At 36.0% G+C, this 21,098-nt stretch overlaps 1 protein-coding gene across 1 annotated transcript in view; it reads right to left on the bottom strand.

The window, feature by feature from the left end:
- The window catches only part of LOC150107504 (protein FAM91A1), a 228,540-nt gene that overhangs the window by 160,061 nt on the left and 47,381 nt on the right, over window positions 1-21,098 (bottom strand). Inside the window, exon 5 of the mRNA XM_090391353.1 lies at window positions 11,021-11,088. Coding sequence (XP_090247479.1) covers window positions 11,021-11,088 — 68 coding nt within the window. The remainder of the gene's footprint in view (window positions 1-11,020; window positions 11,089-21,098) is intronic.

Here is a 21,098-nt window from a genome sequence, read left to right as displayed (position 1 = left end):
TAAAGTTATGCTTCCCATGGTTGTTCTTCGTTTTCTTCACTACGTGGGGGTAAAAAAAAGAGAAAAAAAGACTTCACTGCTGAGACTGGTCAAGCTGGTCTAAAGAAAATCAGATTTTCTTTAGACTAGCCTTTTCTCATAATCAGCTTTTTTTCTTTCCTTGCCATACTGGTCACTCTTCTGCAGTACAAGCAGTAAAAAGCACAGCTCATGAGCTTGTTGATTGCCTTTCTCTTCATATAACCTTCAACTTTTTATTGTTCTGCAAATCCCTTAATTATGCTATTCATCTATCTAATTCCTATGACACTCCTCAGTTTGTCAATCAGCCTATTGTGAAATTGCATTTGTCTTCCAGTCTCCAGGTTCAAGACTGCATGACCACTCTTCTCAGTCAGAGGCAATGTCACTACCTTGATTATGCCAAGTTTTCTGATGCTATCACTAGATCCAATGCTCTTATACCACTAGTCCTCTGCATTACATGTTGTCTCAAGTAAGTATCATTTAGCAGTGTATAAATTCCATTTTCTTTCAATCTATGTCTTCAGAGCTGAAATCGCCCATAATAACTACTTGCACCCATTGTTCTAATCAGCTGGTGCATGCCATCTACATTATCCTTTACACTATCTGGCCTACAGCACCAACCAACTGTATATTTTGCTCTGCTGGATTCCATCTCACTATAAATAGTCTCCAAATGCATTGCCCTCTGCATCCCATCTTCCTAATCAACTCCTACTCTTTTTGGCTTCAATTCTCCTGTAATCATTAGCAAAGAATCTACCTCCCCCCACCAATCCTGTTCCTTTTATCCTCTCTGAAAATGCTATACCTATGCATTCTATCCCTAACTGTATAATTTTCTGTCAACAAGGTCTAACATTTATAACCTTTAGTCATGTTGAATCCCTCATTCCAGATGCTTCTACCATTAGCATACATAAAATGCAGTATCCCCTTCAGTCTGCAACCTTCCTAACAGCTTATGTTGTCTATCTCACTTAATTTCTCAACCTAAACAGCAACATTCAGCATCATCTGATCATTCTTCTACTCATTTGCCTCAAGAATGCATGACTTTGGTCTTCTGAACTCTCCCTGAACACTTTCTAAAGCCATCTAACTACAAATGCAAACTATCAAGCTTTATATAAGGATATGCAGAAAATTCACCAAAAACAATTCATCAAAAGACAGTTTATTGAATGACAATTTCCTTAAAGTCAGTTTATCAAAAATAAAAAAAATAATAAAAAATTGAATAAACAATTAATCAAATAAGCAATTCATCAAACAGCAGTTAATTGAAAGGGAGTTCCTTAAAAACATAATTCATTAATCAGCAATTCATTGAAAAATCACAGTTCATCAACTACAAATCATCTAACAAATAGTTCACTGAAAAATTAATTATAAGGCATGTGGAGTGAAATCTATTTATCAAAAATAACTACAATTTTTATTGAATTAACTTGCAATGCTGCTGAAGCTTACATTATACCCCTTGTATATTTTATGTAAATATATGTGGGAATTTTTATATTATATAATTGCTGACCATTTTGCTGTCTTATTTATTCTGTAGCAGTGCTTTTTTTTTAAAGTAAATATTTTACATTTTGTGTTCCGCCGTTAACATACTGTGGATGCCTTTGACATTTAGGTGAAAATTTTGCTCCATATCTTGTTGCATGCAACACTTGTCACCTGCCAGATCATTTGTACCTGCCAATATAATCACTTCCTTCACTTTCCCTCATTGCATCAAGGAAAGTGAAGGAGAAAATGCATCACTATCCTTATTCTTTGTCCTAGGCAAACAAACTTTTGTCAAACTTTCCTCAAGCATGCCTATTATTATTTTCTGAGACCTCCAGGAAGTCAAGCACTCATCAAGGAAGGCTATAAACTCAAACCAGCTGTCATCCCACCTCTTAAATTAATTCACATTAGGAATGGTGTGCACTCACTACCCCTAAAGGCAAACTATTGCACTCACTCATTGCTCTGTGAAAGAAAAACCTAGCTCTTACCCCTTTCTTGACTGCAAACAAACTTAGCTTCCATGGATGCCCCCATGTTTTCTCCCCATCTTCTATATAAAGAAAAATTTCATCAGACAATATCCTATAATACTCATCCAAAAGTTTATAGACCTCTATCATATCACCCCCCTCTTTCTCCTGTTAACCAGAGTCTGTAATCCACATACTCTCAATCTGTCTTCATAATCTAAATCCCATAATCCAGACAGAATCTTTATAACTCTTCTTTGCACCCTTTTCACAGCGTCTTTATCCCTTTGGAACTTGGGACCAAATCTGCTCACAATAATCCAGGTGTGGTCTTATTAAGGCCTTATAAAGAGGCTGAATGACTTACATGTCAAGGTTCACTTCCACATCATAATTATCCTCTGAATTGTATTTCTAGCCTCAGCGATTTCTTGTAACATAATCCAGCTATACAGGGTGGTTCAAAATTCCACATACAAACTTTGAGGGGGGGTAGAGAACATCAAAATCAACCATATTCACATAGGAAAGCATGACCGGAAATGCCACCCGAAAGTGATAGGTGGCGCTGTTTGCCAGCCCTCAAGGTGAGCAATTGGGGCTTCCTTGTTTAAGCTTTTGACATCGTACAAAGAACATGCGTCGTTTTACGAACGCTGAGATGGCAGACATGCACCTCGTTTACCATATTATGTATCCAACTACTATTGAACTGTTCAGTTACGCCTAATAAAGTTTTTTACAATACTTATTGCCTTATGTTATTTCTGTATCTTTGTGTCCCTGTTAGTACCTTCTGGTGGCGTTTCCGGTCATGCTTTCCTATGTGAATATGGTTGATGTTCTCTACCTCCACTCAAAGTTCGTACGTGGAATTCTGAACCACCCTGTATAATATGCCACAGGAAATCTCATAAAGCCAAAGTGCATAACTTTACACTTACTCACATTAAACTGATAGCCATTTTTGTTTGCCCAAATTTCCAGCCTATTCAAATCATTTTGTAAATTCTGGTTATCAGTAGCACCCTGATTGCCCTGCCTATCTTTGCATCATCAGCAGACCCTGAGGTACACCACTGATCACTTTAAATCTGGCAGATTCACACCCACCGTATATTGCTTTTTGATATCTGTCTGTCAACCATCCACTGACCCAAGTCAAGAGTTTATATTCCAATCCCACATTCTCCAGTTCATGCAACAGCCTTTCATGTGTATCCAATCAAATGCCTTAGCAAAATCCAACATTATTAGAGTGTATCCATTCCCTTTATCCAACTTGGCCATAACACTGTCATAAAATATGAGCAAATTGCTAAAACATGCCCTTCCTTTAGTAAACCCATGCTGCTCCTTGCAGAGTATAGCTTGTTTGCCTACCCATTTCTGTATGCAAGTTATTACCAACTTCTCTAAAATCGTCACTACCACACCAGAGATAATGATAGGTCGGTAGTTAAACACATCAGTTTTTGCACCACCCTTGTATGATGGAATTATCATACATTCCTGTGGTATCATTCCTGAGCTGAGAACAAGTTATACAAACATGTGAAAGGCCTAGCCAATTTGGCTGAACATTCCTTTAGCAAAAAATGCTGATATTCCATCTATCCCTGTTGACGAATTCTTCTCCAGGTTATACAACAGCTCTTCAACCTCGTTTTCATGCATTTCTAACTATTTATCCAATGAAGAAAATGAAAACCCATGTGCTTGCCAGGAATTGAACCTGGAACCTTCCACGTGTTAAGCAGATGCGATAACAACAACACCACAAGCACTCAAAACATCAAGGAAATGTCAATCCACCATTCAAACTCTCCTTACATCATCTGTTTCAGTCTTTCATATAGTCCTCTTCTGTCTTATACTTCACTCTTTTTACACTTCGCTGTCATACCACTTGCCAGGCATTTCTGCAACTGTTTTATCTCATGTTTTGTTCTGTGCAGGACTACATGTAGGCACACTGTTTCCTTCATTATTCTCCTCATTTTCTACCTTTTATTTCATACTTTCATTCATACCTTGTTTCACCTTTACTCACTTCAACCATCTTTCAATAATCTTGCTGATATTCTCACATTTTCTTTCCTTTTTTTGCTATTTGTTATTTCTCTCTCCACACTTCTGACACTTGTTCTCGAAATATTTTCTACAAATGCACTCACTAGTTTCATTCAACAGATATCTTTCAACCTTCTTTGTTAGTTAACATGTTTTTTTGAATATATACCTATATATATACCAGCTGGCTGAGTGGTTAGCATATCCGCTCTCCAACCAAAAGGCTGTGGGTTCAAATCCCGCCGTGGGCATGGATGGTTGTGATTGTCTGTGAAAGTGCTAGTGGTGGCGGGCGGTAGATGGCGTTGGTGTAGTTCTGGTTTGTTGTAGTTGGGGGATTGAATGGTAGAGACAGAGTTGTAGAGAAAGCCCTCCCTCGATGAGTCTTTGGACTCTGTGAAGGTGTCGCATAATAATAATATATCCATCCTAGGTTTGTATCCTCCTTTAATTTGCATTTTTATGCTATATGCATGTCTGAGATTATGCTCGTCTTTCGTATCATGTTTTGTTGTGCATATATCATTTCATTAAGGGCTAGTCATTTCTATCTTTGACAGGTTTTATGCACATCTCATTTAGTTTTTCATATTTTACTTCTTTAATCCTAGTTAGTCTTGTCAATATAAACGATAAAAACATGACATTCATTACCATTCTTTACACATGTGCAGTAATGCAAAAATTAGTTTTTCTTTAAGACTTTTTGAGACACACAACTGAGAGTAAAATAACTTCTCAGTTATTTTACTCTAAAACTTTCTTTTGCAATTGATTCTAATAACACCACAAATGTAACACCGATCGGTTATTCAGAAGCCAAGTAAAAGCTGATGTCAGTCACCTGAGGAAAGACAAATTCAAACTATAACATTCAAAAACTTCTTTGAATATTACTGAATTTAATATTTGAATGCTATAGGAAAACCAAAAGAACCAAAATTTACTGTGTTATATGCTGCAAATTATTTTATTTATATAGCAAGAGCTAAATCATGTGGTACCCAAAGGTCTGTGTAACCACCTATACTTTATGTTTTATATAAATATTGGAAGGACTGCATAACTCAGTGGAAGTGCCATTTGCATCCTCAGCACTAGGCTGCCTAAAGATAGATTTAAGTTCAAATCTAGTCATTGACTAGAGGAACTTTTTCTAAGACTTTCTTCAACTGGTTCTCAGATTAATCAATCTCTGATGCAGACAAGTGAGTTTTTTCTCCCAGAAACTCAGGTTTTTCATCCTGGAAACTCAAGAAAATCGACCACAGACCCCATACTATTTCAGGAAATAACATGTACTGTTAGGATTAGGAACCACAAGATGGCAGCACTTGTTTACCAGTCTCTTCATCAGTTGCTGCTTATAATTAGTAATAGTCTTGGACCAGCTATCTTTAATTGGCAACTGGTGGAGAATTGAACTGCCCACTGTCTCCAAAAGTTAGATAAGGCTAAAATGGCCTTGTCTACTCCCTGTAAGGGAATAAAAGGCATTAGCTGATTTGATAAATATTGGTTTAATTAATTGGTTAGGAATCTTGGATTCTAACCAAAATGACCCTTACTCTGCTTTGGTACAAAGGATGATATCCAAGCTAAATAAATAAAATGCAAATTACAATGTATTATTTTGTAACATCACGCAAAATACAGATATTGGTTGTGTGAGAGGCTGTAAAATGATTTTTCACAACTGATGTAATCAGTACTATGGCCATAATGAAGGGGGGGAAGGGGGGAGAGAGAGAATAGTATTTAGAAACACAAAATGTTGCACTAAGATTGTGGTAAATAGATCACTGGCATTGATGAACATTCTCCTTGTAGGAATTCAAACTGAAGTAAATTAGTTAATATTTAATTTTACTGTGGTACGAAATAAAACAATGAACATCTTTCAGTAATTTATTACTAGATGTTTTCCTCTAGGAAGCTTGGATTTTTCATCCCACCAAATAAGCAAACTGCAAGAATGCATGCAATTTAGAGACATAATGCACTGACTTCAGAAATTTAGATGCTTTGGTCATAATTCCAAAATAACCACAATCTTTCCATTTCTTTGGGACACTTCCAGTGCTGAGATTTAAACAGCTCGGTTAGGATACTACTATTTCTCATGCATTTTTCTGTAAAACATGAGCTGATATCCAATCCCATGTCTATATTCACATTAGGATTTCTTAACAGTCTGAATACCTTTAAGTTCATCTACCTCTATATTCTCTTATCAAACCCTGATTAATCAGTCACTGCATTATCTCTACCTGGATAATACACATTTTCAATGTTATTACACAGTATTTCTACTATATATTCTGCTTATGTTAGCATTAGTGTTCATTAAAGTTATCCTTCCATAATATTTCTTCCTTTTACTTGCCACACAGTGAAAGAACTCTTTGGGATTTCCATTGGTCTGTTAGCTAGTTTCCTTTTATAGTCTGATTTTACCTTCCACTCCATAATCATCCTTTTCACTTGCTTTGTACTGTTCATGAAGTTGTTGATCATCTTTTTCCTTATGTACCAACACAACATTTTATTTTATTTTTTATTTATTTTTATAAATAAAAATTAACCACTAGGCTAACCGAATCCATGCAGTTAGCCTAGTGGCTGTGCGAAGCGCACTTTTCCCCCAGTTTATCCTAGGGTTTTTCATCCTGCAAAGCAGGCAAACTGGCCTTGAGAACTCAACACCTACAGGACAGAGGATACACCAGGGGGCATAGGGCTGACCACCTTATTGTGTGTGAACAGCTTGAGGTCCGATGATTAACAAACCCTCGACACCGCAAGGTAAAAGATGGTAAAAAAGGCAAATGAGAAATGAGAATGAGATTTATTTTTATTTTTTGTAATTTCTGCTCAATTTACTCATCTATTTATCACTCACCTGATTTATCCTCTTAACTATAAGTAAGCAATCTAAGACTGCTTTCTAAAATAACCCCCTGACTGTTTCCCCTTTATATTGCAGGATTATCATTATGGATGATTTCAATTATGATGAAATCATCCATAATGACAGTCCAACTTGTATCCGTAAATTTTCTGTCTATGCAATTCACAGTCCTCTTCAGCTAATGTTGTCCTAAGCCATGTCGTATTTGTTCTTTTAACCTCTACCTCACAAACAACTTTTAACATTGTATAACATAATACCATCATGATCTCCACTCTAACCCGATTCATTTCCTCTGCAATGATTATCAATATTTCCCCATACTTCCTATCCTCTTTCTGTCAATCCTGAAATACTGTACCATCACACTATTTCTGAATATCTTCTTTTATTTGCCAGGCCTCACTAATTCCAATAATTTCTGGTCCTTCAGTCCTTTTTCATTTACCAATGATAAAAATTCATGACCTTCATTTCTCATCCCTCTAGCATTACTGAATATGCATAATAACTAACCACCAGCCTGATGCATATTCAACTCTTACTGGTTCAAACAAAACAGACTGAATTGATTCATAGACAAGTACCACAATGAATATTGCATATCTTGTCAGATAAAGCTAGTCCTGCCATTCTCAGAGTCATCTCTTCCATACTATTGTTTTTTCTCTCTCTGCCCCCCCCCACCTCCTCTTCTCTGTCATAACAATCTCAATCTGTCACCTTAGTTAGCCATGTTAGCTCACCTAGTTTCCCTGACTATCTTCAATGAAAGAGTAAAAGAGTTGCAAATCCATTTAAAACTCTTACTCTAAGTGTAAAGTGAAATCCATCATTAGGCATGATGAAAATTCATGATAATCATATAATGTAATAAATAATTTTTAAGTGTAATCCATGTAGTACAAATCTTTTCTCATGTAATCATAGATTTCGTCTAGATCACCACCATATCCTTTTCTGTACGTTCCGAACTTCTTTTTTACACCCTCCTTTGTATTTCATTTTCTTGATAATAAATGCATTTTCAGTCTCATTAACTTTAACTCCTGCTTGGTATTATGTAAAATTCTATCTGCAGAACTGTGCAAATCAGTTCTGCAGATAAATACAAACTGTTTGCTTACACTTGGATAAGAATTAGAACGATATAATTTCTTCTCAAGTATAATACATCAATCTTGACACATTTGCACTTCTTTTTAGCCTCATTCAGCAATGTCTTTTGTATCTTCTGTCACATTTATTGCTTTTTCAAGTCACTTGTTCTGACCAATGCAATGCAATCATATGTTCCAGTTATTATTCTATCTCCTTGCACATAGCCGTAGTCAAATCACAAAGTTTAGCTCTCAGAAAATGTTTTCATTATTCAATCATCTAGCATGCTCCTAACTATGAACTCTCTGTACATCCTACCATAATATCCTTGTTCAACCTTCACTGTGCTTTTACACCTCCTCCTTCTTTCCCTCCCATCCACCTTGTGTTTCATATTCTTTTTTGCCTTTCCTGATAATAAGTACTTTTCCAGAGTTATAAACTCCCATTTGGTATTATCAAGCACTCATTAAGGCCACAAGATTTTTGTCATTGTACTGCACTCTTCTGTCTTTTTCCTTTACTGCTTCCACACTACTGATCTCACACTCTCACTTTTCTTCACACATTGACCACATCCTATGTATACTCCACGCTTCATAAACAATCATTCTTTTTTGCATTTACCAAATCAGAACCTAAAGAAACATATTTCAGACTGTGAATCAGCAGTTCTCCAGAAAAAGTTCTATGGTGTCTACAGGAAGATGCAACAAAACCATTCTTAAAAAAATAGCCACTGGAGATCTGAGAAACCACTAATATAATGTTTCTCCACTACTTTGCCCAACTTGTTCAAAAGCAACATGTTGCTTCCATTCTTTCCTAGCTTCTTCCTTCTAAGAAGCAAATTTTATAACATTACTCTTACCCTAAGTATGAGAAATATTCTTTTTGGATTTATTAGTGGACCATAGTTCTTTATAAATATATACAATCCTTGGCAAGTTTCACCAGCTTAAGTCTGTCTGGATTCTTCAGGACAAGAAATGGGTACACTAACGTTAAATGCTAAAAAAAAGAATGAAGTAACAACTAACAACAGTTAAATTAAAATTGAAATGACATGTAACATCATGAGCATGGAGTCTTAGTCACTGTTTGTTGATTACGTTTTATAGTTTTTCGCAAGTTGAGTTCTGTTAAACATAGCAGAATTTATATATTTATAAAGAACTATGGTCCACTAATAAATCCAAAAGAATAATTCTCATAATTAGTGTAAAGGGACCAAATATTAACAGTTACAATTACTGTTACCCACGAGAAAAGCAGGATATATCTACAATCGCAAAACAAGCATACCATTAATTTTAACTCATTCTTTGAGATACAATCCAAAATGAATAATCAATTTTCTGACTTTCGTCAGCTACAAGAATTCCACTCGAAAAACCTTAGAGTTGCCTGGAGGAATTTTATAAGCTTAGAAAGACTTTTCTAGGATATGTACAATAAAATGCAGAAAATAAAAACTGAAGATAAATAAATAAGTTATGTAACAAGAAAATCACATTAAACTATAAATTCTTCTATCTCATAAGTTAACCATACAATAAAACAGCAATGGCACTCACCCATTGATAATCCATGTCCTAGTTTGCAAATTATTATAGCACATTACACATAACATAATTATGTATCTAGTTCAGCCATAAATACTATTACAACTTGAACACCACAAACTTTTAATCTATCAGTAAATCATTTACAGCTTTCAGCACATACAAACCAAACATACAGCGTGCATATAGTAGCACTCAACGTTCAAAACAATCCTTTCTTGCCTTCACGCACACCTGTCAATGAGGCCACATATCAATGGCGGCACACACACACACACACAACATCTAATGGAAATGCTGCCAGTGCCTGCTCCGAATCCACCTTCAGGCTGACAATGCTGGGGTGTTGTTTCTTGCAGGCTACTCTCTCAAGCTCCGACCACAATTTAAAATCCAGCAAATTCTGATCAGGACTTCCAGGTGGCCAATCAGATGGTGATATGTGGTCAGACACATTTGCCTCTAACCACTGTTGTGGTCCTCACCTTGTGTGCAGGGGCTGAGTCCTGTTGGAAGGTCCACTGCCTACAATGAAACAAGGTGTTGTTCAGGGGGGGCCATACCACAGAGTCTTGATACACTTGGAGGTTTTGACCCCTTTCTCGCAGAAATGAAATTTGGATATCCCCCTTAGATACACTGACATGGAATGATGACCTCTGAATCCTGGATCTATGGCATGTGCTGTGTGACCATCTGGGGCATATATCTGATCATTTTGGCAATTAAATGACTCTTCAATGATGATCATCTCATCTGTGAAGAGAATATCTCTGTGTCTGTTGTTCATGTACTGCTGGAGAAGTGCCTTTGATTTTTATCATTCTCTGCCACATAAGTTGTGGTGTTAGGAAGTGTCCAGTAGAACGATGATATTCTCTCACCCCCAGATCATCAGTTAGTACATGTGACATTGTTTTCTGCAAAATGTTCATCTCTCATGACATCACTTTCTGCATTCTCACAAGATTACAGTGGAGGCGTGCCTTTACAACCCTCACAAGCTGTTGTGTCCTAATGCAGTGTGGTCAACCTGATCTTTGGTGGTCAGATATATCTTCTGTATCATTATAACAGTTAACAGTCTGATACATAAACTGATCCCGACTGTTTTTAGCTGGCTGCATTCTAGCCTTGTGAAGTGTTATTACAGCTACATGGCTCTCATTATCTCCCCACTTCATGTTAACTCATACAACTAGACCTCTCTCCCTCTCTCTGATAAACACATGAATGTTGGCTGTGCACAGTGCCACTAATGGAACCAGGCTCAAGCAATTCTGTGCACAGCGTGGGGGTATGTGGAAGTTGTAAAAATATGTACAGCAAGATTGTGCATAAAAAATTACCTTTGAAGATCTGCACTGATTCATAAGATCAATATACTGATTTCTTCCTATTCCCAGAAGTCTAAGGCCTGCAAATAAAAAGCTTACTATTTTTATTTATTTATTTTTACTAGCAACATAATAAACTTTAAATCACAGCTTAAGATCCACAGAAAATGTTAAAAACCTATGAATATTCTTAAAATCTGAAATTAAACTAAAATTATAAAACATGAATTAAGATCTCTACCAAAAAAAAAAAAAACATATCTAGTAGAACTCACACCAGATGAATTAAAAATAATGTACTTTACATTATTTATATTAACTCTACTTTTCATGTAGAGTCCCCCCCTTTCCTCCACCATCCCTTAGGACTGGCTGAGCCCTCCTAATGAAGGATTAAGTACGTATTTTATGACTGCAGATCTGTGCAAACCTTCACACAGGCCAGTTTGCCTTTCTGAGGGACGAAAAACCTGAGTTTCCCAGTGAGAAAAAACTCTACCTCTGTATGAGACTAGCTAACTCACCATTAGTTGAAAGAGACCAGATAAAGGTTCCTCACGTCTTAGACAGGAATTGAACCCAGTCTTTCCGACCAAAGGGCTTTGTCTATACTGACTGAACTACAGAGGCACTATTAACTCCACTAAATGAATAAGATGGACAAAGAAGATTATTACACAAGATTGACAATTAAAATCTATCATTTTTAAACTGAATGCCAGCCTGTTTTGCTGAATGGACTGCACTTTTTGCCTACAACCAACATGAGTAAAGGCTGTAAACATATCGTACATATTATAGAAATAAATAAGAATAAAATAAATAAATAAAAGTTATAATCATCTTAATCTGCAATTGTGACATTCACCCTTTTTTGATGTTTTCTATTGCAGGCTTTGCCATTTTGTTTCTGGATCATACTTAAAGCACCAAGTTTCATTGATAGTAATGGCTATAAAAAAAACAGCCAAATATGAAGAACAATCTCAATCAGGCTGCCAATGCTTTTGATCTTCACTCAAAATTTGCAACACTAGCTTTTCAGAAATTCATTCAAAATCTCTCTCTCATGGTTTCTCTGTCTAAATTTAATTCTTCTGTCATTAACTTATGTATGCTTATTCATCTGTAGGGCCAAACTATTGCCATGCTCTTTCTATATTTTCACATTCATCGAGTTTGTAGTCACCCAGTTCTTTTGTCATTTCTCATATCTATCCATTGCTCTTTAAACCTCTTATGCCACTCAAATACACTAGACTTTTTTCATGGAATCATTACTAATAACCATTCTTAACATGTTTAGAGTTCCATTTACACTTCTAACTTTGCACAAAACTCGATGTTAATGCACTGTTTTAAATTCCATTCACACATTTTTCCACTGAAAGTAACAAACATGCATGTGCAAATCTACCTCAGCTTGTTGACTACTGACTTGACCATTTTGATATAACTTATGGCAAAACACAGACATGTCATCCAAACATGCACAGTCACATAATTCTGCCTGACTTGCCATACATGCAAAAGTACAAGGCTATTCTGAGAATTTAATTTTCACAACTCACATAAATCATGATTGTACACGAGATGGTAGTTATCCTACAATAAGTTAACCACACAATAAAACAGCAATGGCACTCACCCATTGATAATCCATGTCCTAGTTTGCAAATTATTATAACACATTACACAACATGCCAAACCTCAACAAATTTGGTTGCATGAGACTGTCCCAAATTTGGGAGACTTACATCAGAAGACCTTCAGCCCAACGGCCGAGAATATGTGCATAGCCTGCTAGGGGGGACACCATCAGGACTTTTAGGAGAAACAACAGCTTCCTGCTTCGTCCTCAGTTACTCTGTGTAGTGCCTGCGTGCACGTGTCTTTATTTTAAGTTCCTGTGAAAATGACAACGTGACGTTGCTGAAATATTGGAATATAGATTAAAGTTTAATTTTAATTTATATCATTTGTACATTGTAAATTCCTTATAAACAACGTCTAAGCCTTTCTACAAGAATTTAATAAGCAAGTAGTTATCCTAATAATGCTCAGGACTAGTCTGGCCTACATTAAATGATAGTTTCATGGTATATTCCACATAGAATAATACTTTAATTAGATCTTAGATCAGCTTTATATAGATGCACACATATAATAAAATGAAACATCCCATGGGTGTTTCAGTTTATTATCTCACATTCAGATGGTACAAAATAACATCAGCCAAAGTTAATCTCCAACTCTTACACAGATGACCTAGCCACTAAACCAAGCTCACTTCATGCCTCCTTGTCTTCAGCCAGAAACACATCAAATGAATCTCCTGCCAAAAAAACTTGAATTACAAAGTCTAACAATATGGATGGTCTGTTCCCCAGCTGTGCTCAAAAAATGAACTCCAGAAATGCCTATGTCATCCTTTAAAACTCATTTTTATATCAATTGTATATCTTACTCAGCATCTACCCTACAACACAGAAGCAGGCATACATTTATCCTATTTTCCATTCAAAAAAATAAATAAGAATAAAATAAAAATTCTATCATTAAACAGTTATCCCATTGCTTTCACCTCAGTCCACACAAAATTAATTGGGATCATCATCATCCATATCTGGAAGCATACCAATTAATTAGCATCCAATATGAATTCCACCAATCTTGATCCTTAGCAGATCTCACCATGACCTCCAAACAAACCACAGGTTCAAATAAACTCACGTGGTCACTCTTGACATTTCCAGACTGGGTCATTGGCTTCCTCACTGGCTATTCATGATATATATTGTGGTGATCTCTTCAGATTTCCCCACCAATGCCAGAGTTCTGCAGGGTTCTGTACCTCCACTTGATTAGTAATTTTAAGTAAATATACAAATTGTTTCTTATTTAACATCATTAAATAAAACAACATTATAATGAAAAGTATATATATTTGTATTACATGTTGACTATTATTATGGAAAGCAACAGGAACCACAAAAAAAAGTTGGTCATAGTAGATAGTTTGTAATAAATTTCTTTTAGAATGGCATTGTATCTGTCTATGAGATTTTGATTAGAGACTTTTCTGTAGTTCATTACACCACTTCCTATACTATACTATGGCAAATGCCATTATACACCTTCTGTCCAAAAAGAAACCGAACTTTTCGAAAATAGAATAAACTAGTGGCGCCACCTGCTGTCAAAAGTGGCAACCTTCATTAGTGTTGTGTCAACTGTTTATGACATTTGTTTCATTAGAAGCTGAGCTATAGTGCCAAGAGTGACAGTGTGTTTTGACGAAAAGTCGGAAAATGAGTTTCAAACAGAGAGCTGCGATTGACCGCAGAGAGTGGTGTTAAACTTGGTAAAAGTTTTACCAAAACGCATCAAATGCTTCAAAAAGCATATGGTGATGAATGCTTATCCTGTACTCAAGTTTATGAGTAGTTTAAGTGATTTCAAAGTGGTCATGAGAGGCTTGAGGACGACAAAAAAGCCAGGCCATCCAAAAACTGGACTGAGCGAAGTTAACATCCAAAAAGTGTGCGATTTCATTAAAGAAAACCCAAAATCATCCATGAGATTGATTGAAGATGAATTAGGGATTTCAAAATCAACTGTGCACAACATTTTGACCGAAAGTTTGGGCCTTCATAAATTGAATTCGCGATTTGTTCCTCACAAGTTGACCGACGATCAAAAAATATATTGAATTGAACACTGCATGGACCTCATTAAAACTGCTCGTATGGACTCAAACTTCCTTGAAACGATCGTTACTGGTGACGAAATGTGGTGTTTTGAGTATGAGCCTGAAACAAAGCGCCAGAGTGCTGAGTGGAGAAAACCAGAAGAGGAGCATCTGAAAAAAGAAAGTCGCTTGGAGAAGTCAAAAGTAAAGACAATGCTGATTTATTTCTACGATTTCAAGGGCATTGTCCACAAAGAATTCATTCCGCCTGGCCAAACGGTCAATGGTGAGTTTTATCTCGAAGTTTTGAAGCGATTGATATCGATAATTTGGGCATGAATATCGTGATGCAGGCAGCTGGTCACTTTTGCACGATAATGCACCATCTCACCGTTTGAACATCGTGAGACAGTTTTTGTGTTGGTCACTCGCCGTATTCACCTGATTTAGCACTCTATGACCTCTCTCTTCCCCCGACTTCATTTGCCAATGAAAGGAAAGCGATACGACACCACTGAAAATGTTCAAGTGGCAGTAACCACAACCCTCAACTGTATCCCAAAAACCAATATGAAAAACTCATTTAATGAATTAATTGACCATGCCAAACGCTGTATCGAAGCTGAGGGAGAATATACTGATTGAAATAAGTGATTTTGAATAATTATAAATTGGCCTGTGTTTTATTTTCTATCAAAAGTTCAGTTTCTTTTTGGACAGAGGGTGTAAGAATCAATACGAGCAAATTAAGAATATACAACTAATAAATAAAACAACTCTTGCTTTCATATGTCATTAATAAGAACAAAAATCATTTAAAAATAAGAACTAAAAATGTTCATTTAAGAAAAAAAAAATGTTAGAATTTTTTTTTCTTAAATGAACATTTTAAGAAAATACCATTAGAGGAAAGGACATCTTATGGATTAATATCTATAATTATACATGTCGACTAGATAGTGAACATTTTTGACAAAGATTTTGAAAGTCTTTTGATGTATTGGTGGTGGTAATAAGAAGGGATGATTATTATAACCGAGATAGATTCTGGGGATTTAGTAAATCTACAGACTGTATACTAGGTGCGTTAGAAAGCACTAGTGCCATGCCATGTCTCATGGAGTCTACAGTGTGTCTTCAAGGGTCTTTTTTCAATAGAAATTATTCTAAAATCTATGATAAATTTCCAATAACATGAAATTTTTCTGCTGGAGAATGATGAGAGCTACCATAAAGATATCCACCAGTATTTATATGATTTTTATAAAGATGAAAAAAAAAAGTTTGTGAATCACTAATGGATATGAAGGTCAGTACAATTTTTTTTTTAGTGTATTCTAGCTAAACATTAGAATATAGAGTACGTTAGTATCAAGCAACTACAGACTGAGAATAAGCAATGAACTCACTAATATTTCTCTTGAACAGCTCAGACTTTAAAGTTTAGAGAACATTAAATAACAAAAGCCAGTTCCAGAGATAAGAGATGAAAAAAAAAAGAAAGGAAAAGTTGATGCAGTGAGTTTGAATATGGATTGTATATAGATGTGTGCGCAAGTATTGAACAATTGCTGCTCATAGATTTACATGAAAATAGGAGAATAAAGGATGACAATTTGTTTGAGAAGTGCCCTTGAAAGTATATAAAGAAAAGGCATAAAGCAGAAACAAAAAAAGTTTTGTATAACAGAGACTAGAGTGAACCTGTAAGAAAGAGAGAAAGAGAAGGCAGAGAGGATGATTATCAATAAAATGAACTACCCTGGTTCTGGATAGTAACAAGATTTTCAGGTGCACTATCCTAAATGTGAGAGCAGCATCTTAGAGAAGAGCAGATTTATATAAAGTCAGCAGCTGTACAGGAGAAAAGTAATCAAGTGTCAATTACAGATGTCTGATAATTAGGAATGGAGATAATCATTCAATATGTTGTTTTTGTTGAGGATGATAGCGAAGCTTGGAATACTAAAATTTATCAGAGAAGACTAATGGAGTGTACCATCAGAAAAATTAGAGATGGAATTTGAGATAAAATGAGAGTAAGCTACCGATATTTAAGGAGAATAGAGGAGGTGAAAGCACAGAGGCATACTAGCTATGATCTTTAGGGTCAACAGGTAAGTATGAAGAAAAAATTTTACATCACCACATGCAATGGGTAGCCAGCAGACAATGGCACTACCAAAAGTGGAAGGAGAGGTGGGTGTTATTTATGGGGTGCAAGATATGGGAATCAAATGGAAGCAAATGCCATCAGGACCAGACATATAGTAAAACCTCTGATGCATGCAAATGATAAAGATATTCTATGCTAAATTTTATAAGTCTACTAAGAACATTAACTGATCTCTTTTCTTCTGCTGTGGCCAACTATTTAATGAAATAGTTTCATAAAAATGACTGAGGATTTCTAGTTGAAACTTATGCATTACTCTCACTCTATAGAAAAAACCATTATAAGAAACTCACTCACTGTAAGAAACTACTGAAAAATCCTGACGAAACCTCCTGAAAGATACAATCTGGTATTACAGGAAATTCACTATAGCAAATAAATCCTGTGGTCCCTAGAAATTCATTATTGTGAAATTCTACAATATCTGATTCAGGTCACACTGATAAGAAATGGTGTAATATTTCCAAAATAACTAGCTGCATTTTTATATACATCTTCCCTCTCTGGATACCATATATGAGCAAGTGTGATTTATTACTGCAAATATTTCAACCAGAAACTAACTAGTCATCATCATCATCAGTGCATCAGCTTAATCACACGGTGAAGTAACAAAGAAGGTTGATCCTATTTACAGAGCTGAGCCACATACCAGAATTCCTCAACTTAATATTTTTACATTTTATTTTTTCATTACATTAAAAACTAATATATGGTTCAGACTGCTTTTGTATTCATTATTTATAATGAAGTCATGCATTTCATCACTATTTTATGATGAACAGTCTAGAAACCATGATGGAAGAAACTTGTTCTGTAAGACAGAGAAATTTGTCATAGTTTGTATGATAAATTAAGTTGGAATGAGAATAACTGTATAGTGAGGCATGCTCAAGTACCACCATCTGTAAAGGGATGGAGGGGGGAAATTAAGTAACAATTACCATTAACATCCTATTCTTACCAGAACTGCACCATGAGTTGCATATATAACTGGATTCATGATTGAGAATCAATGAAGACTATGGTCAATAGAATAATGAAATATATAAGGATTACAATACACAGGCTTTTAATTTTTCAGGAAATAACATATACTACAATATTAATTAAAAACTTTAATATCTTCCTATATTTCGACAATGTTACATTGCCATCTTCAGGGATCACAAAACAATATGTGCATGCAGGCACTAACACTCTAAGCAAATGAAGCTGAGGCAACCGAAGTCGGTTCTAGAGTCCTAAAGGTACCCCCTAGCAAGTTAAATTGAATTGTCTTGGCAGTTGGGCTGATATTCTTAGAATGCAAGCTTCCCAAATTTGGGGCGGTCTCATGCACCCAAATTTGTTGAGGTTTGAGAAGTTTTTCAGAGGCTGATTCGAGAAATAATCTCTTCCAATGTATTCTGTGGTGAGTGTCCAATGCATCGTTAGTAAGTCCTGAGTGGCTGTATTGAAACTGGATGTAGTCCTTGTGTTCGGAAATCCTGATATTGGCTGTCCTGCCTGTTTTGGCCATAGTAGGACAGTTTGCAATTGCAAGGGGACCTGGTATACTCCTCCAGGTAGGTCTAGGTGAAGTGGCTGGTCTTTGATGGAGGAGAAAAGATGCCAATTTCCTAAGTGGTTTATAACTAGTTGTGAGGTCATATTTTCTTAGATTTTTGTTAGTTTTTTGAAAGTACCCCATATATAAGGAATGAATAGATTTAGAGTAATCTCTGTTATGAAGTGGGGGGGGAGGTACTGCGATTAATTGGTGTTAATATTTTTTGGAGATTGTAGCCATTGGCTAAGAAGGTGTTAAGTATATGGTTAAGTTCACTAGTTAAGGCACTGTTATCTGAATTGATTAATTTTGCCCTGTTATATAGGGTTTTTATAACCCCATATAGTTGGGGATGGGGGGGGGGGGTGGAAACTGCTGGTGAATGTATCTACTCGTATGTGTAGATTTTCTGTAAACAGAAAAAGCCAGGGATCAATCAGGCTGGCGTGTAATCAGAGTGTCTAGGAAAAGGACACTGTTGCTGTTTTCCTTTTCCAAGGTAAACTGGAAAACATTGTTGAAGTGTGTTGAGAAGTTGTAGGGTGTATCCAGGCCATGCAACCAAATAGTAAACATATCATCTGTGTAGCATAGCCAAACACATGTATAAGTTTATCTACAAGAATTATGATCATCCACAGAAATTCCATCATGCACAAGGCCAGTCATAATATGGCAAGTTAAAGCTGAAAATTTCAAGACAACTAATCAATTAGCTTTTCTAAAATGTTACCAGGATAATAATGTGACCCAAACTGTGTAAAATTTAAACACTGATTTACATCATAGAAGTCTCTCTGCATATACAGCCACACTAGGTTTACTCTTCTACTGGAGCAGATTTCCATCACCCGCGTTCTCTTGGCCGACACCAACAAGGCTGTTCATGTGCTAGAGAATGAGCTTGTGGCTATGCTGAACATCAACCTTTGTACAATCCTTATCTGATGTCTCGAATGCTTCAGCAGAAAAATAATTTAAAAGAATACAATGTCAGCACATTAAAAAATTTGAAAGTTTAAAAAAGAACTCGGCTTCCAAACTACCAACAAACCTCAATTACCACTGATATAAACCCATCATTCCTTACCCACAGTAATAAACCTATCATTCCTTACCCTGAAGCAATCAGCACACTCATGCTTGGCCACAGCCTCACTATAGCACCAAAAAATATCACTTTTGAAGAAATAATGATACAGGTAGAACGAAGTATCTGCAACTTTCCCAACCATATTGCCAACAATATCACACTGGATGTAGCAGTGCTCATACACAAGCCAAACCATCAAAACACAACCTATCCATAGAAGAATTGAAAGATCTACAAGAAATGGAAAAAAATACAGTAAAATAATAATTACTGAAGTGGATAAGGGAAATGCCAGCATACTGTTGTTCTAAACCAAGCATGGGCAACCTTTTTTAGTTCGGGGTGAAATTATCATTCTGTCTCCGAGTCAAGGGCTGGACCAAATTATTAAATAAAATAAATTAATATTAAATGAATTAAAACAAGTTGCTACTTCATATTTCATTTATTTATAATATAATGCTTTGGTATGAAGCTCTACATAAATTTTATAATATAATGAATGACATAACAATTTGATGTGAAGATTGGCCTTGTACTTCAACTACGAGACTATCAATATTGACGTTAATATTACTTAAGGATAATCGCATAGAATTTGAGGTTTTTGTCCGTTATTCTAGTCCGAATTTTTGATTTATTGTATTTCATCCTAGAAAAAACTGTTCTCACATATATGTGCTGCCGAAAAGATAAATGATTTTTCTTGAAAAGGCGCATAAATTTGCATATTTTTCTTCTGCCAAATAAAATTTATAAAAATCCGTCAAAGCAATGTTGTTAAATTGTGATTTTAGCACTAAATCCGCCTGAAGCTCAATAAGTTCCATCTGTAAATTTTTTTTTTGCAATAACCCCTGACATTGTCCCAAATTTATAAGTGATATTCAGAACTGTCAAACAAAACTGTCTTCTACATTGTGGGCACTGAACAGAAAACAACATCAACGCAGGCACCAAACAGAACATAACATCAATGCAGGCACTGAACAAAGCACAACACCAACGCAAGTACCGAACTGACACATTGTAACACGTTCGCACACGACGCTAGTCAAAGTGAGAATGAGACCTTGGCTGGAGAAAACATAGTGTGTTTTGCGCAGGTCATATGACGTCAGCTTAACGTGAGTTAGTAGAACACACCATGTTTTCTCCCACCATGAATCAGACAAACTTCGCTGAAATAGATTAGAGCTGGATCAAAAGAAGTAGAGGGCCGGATCTGGCCTGCAGGTTGCCCATATGTGTTCTAAACCAAACTGACTACACAGGTAAGCTTGCCTCTTTACTTTTAGATCAGCCTATCTATCTCCCTATAGAACATGATCTCACCAGCTCCCAAATCAGAACACTCCATAGGCTCCTTATGAAAGTTACCTCTTGGCCTGTGGAAGTGACTAATAGACTAAAACCTTTTAACTCTAGACCCCCACTCCCTGAATATATGGACTATCAAAAATCCATAAGTAGAATGTACCATTATGTCTGATTGCGGATGGCATTGATTCCCCCACATACAAATTAGCCAAAGTGCTCACACATATACTGGCAACATACCTTCACACATAAAACATT

Source organism: Typopeltis vanoorti, chromosome 4, assembly GCF_054136105.1.
Source record: "Typopeltis vanoorti isolate ZY-2024b chromosome 4, IOZ_Tvanoo_1.0, whole genome shotgun sequence".
Classification (NCBI taxonomy): domain Eukaryota; kingdom Metazoa; phylum Arthropoda; class Arachnida; order Uropygi; family Thelyphonidae; genus Typopeltis; species Typopeltis vanoorti.
Note: the sequence above shows the minus strand (reverse complement) of the source record. Positions and strands in the feature narration are given on the sequence as shown.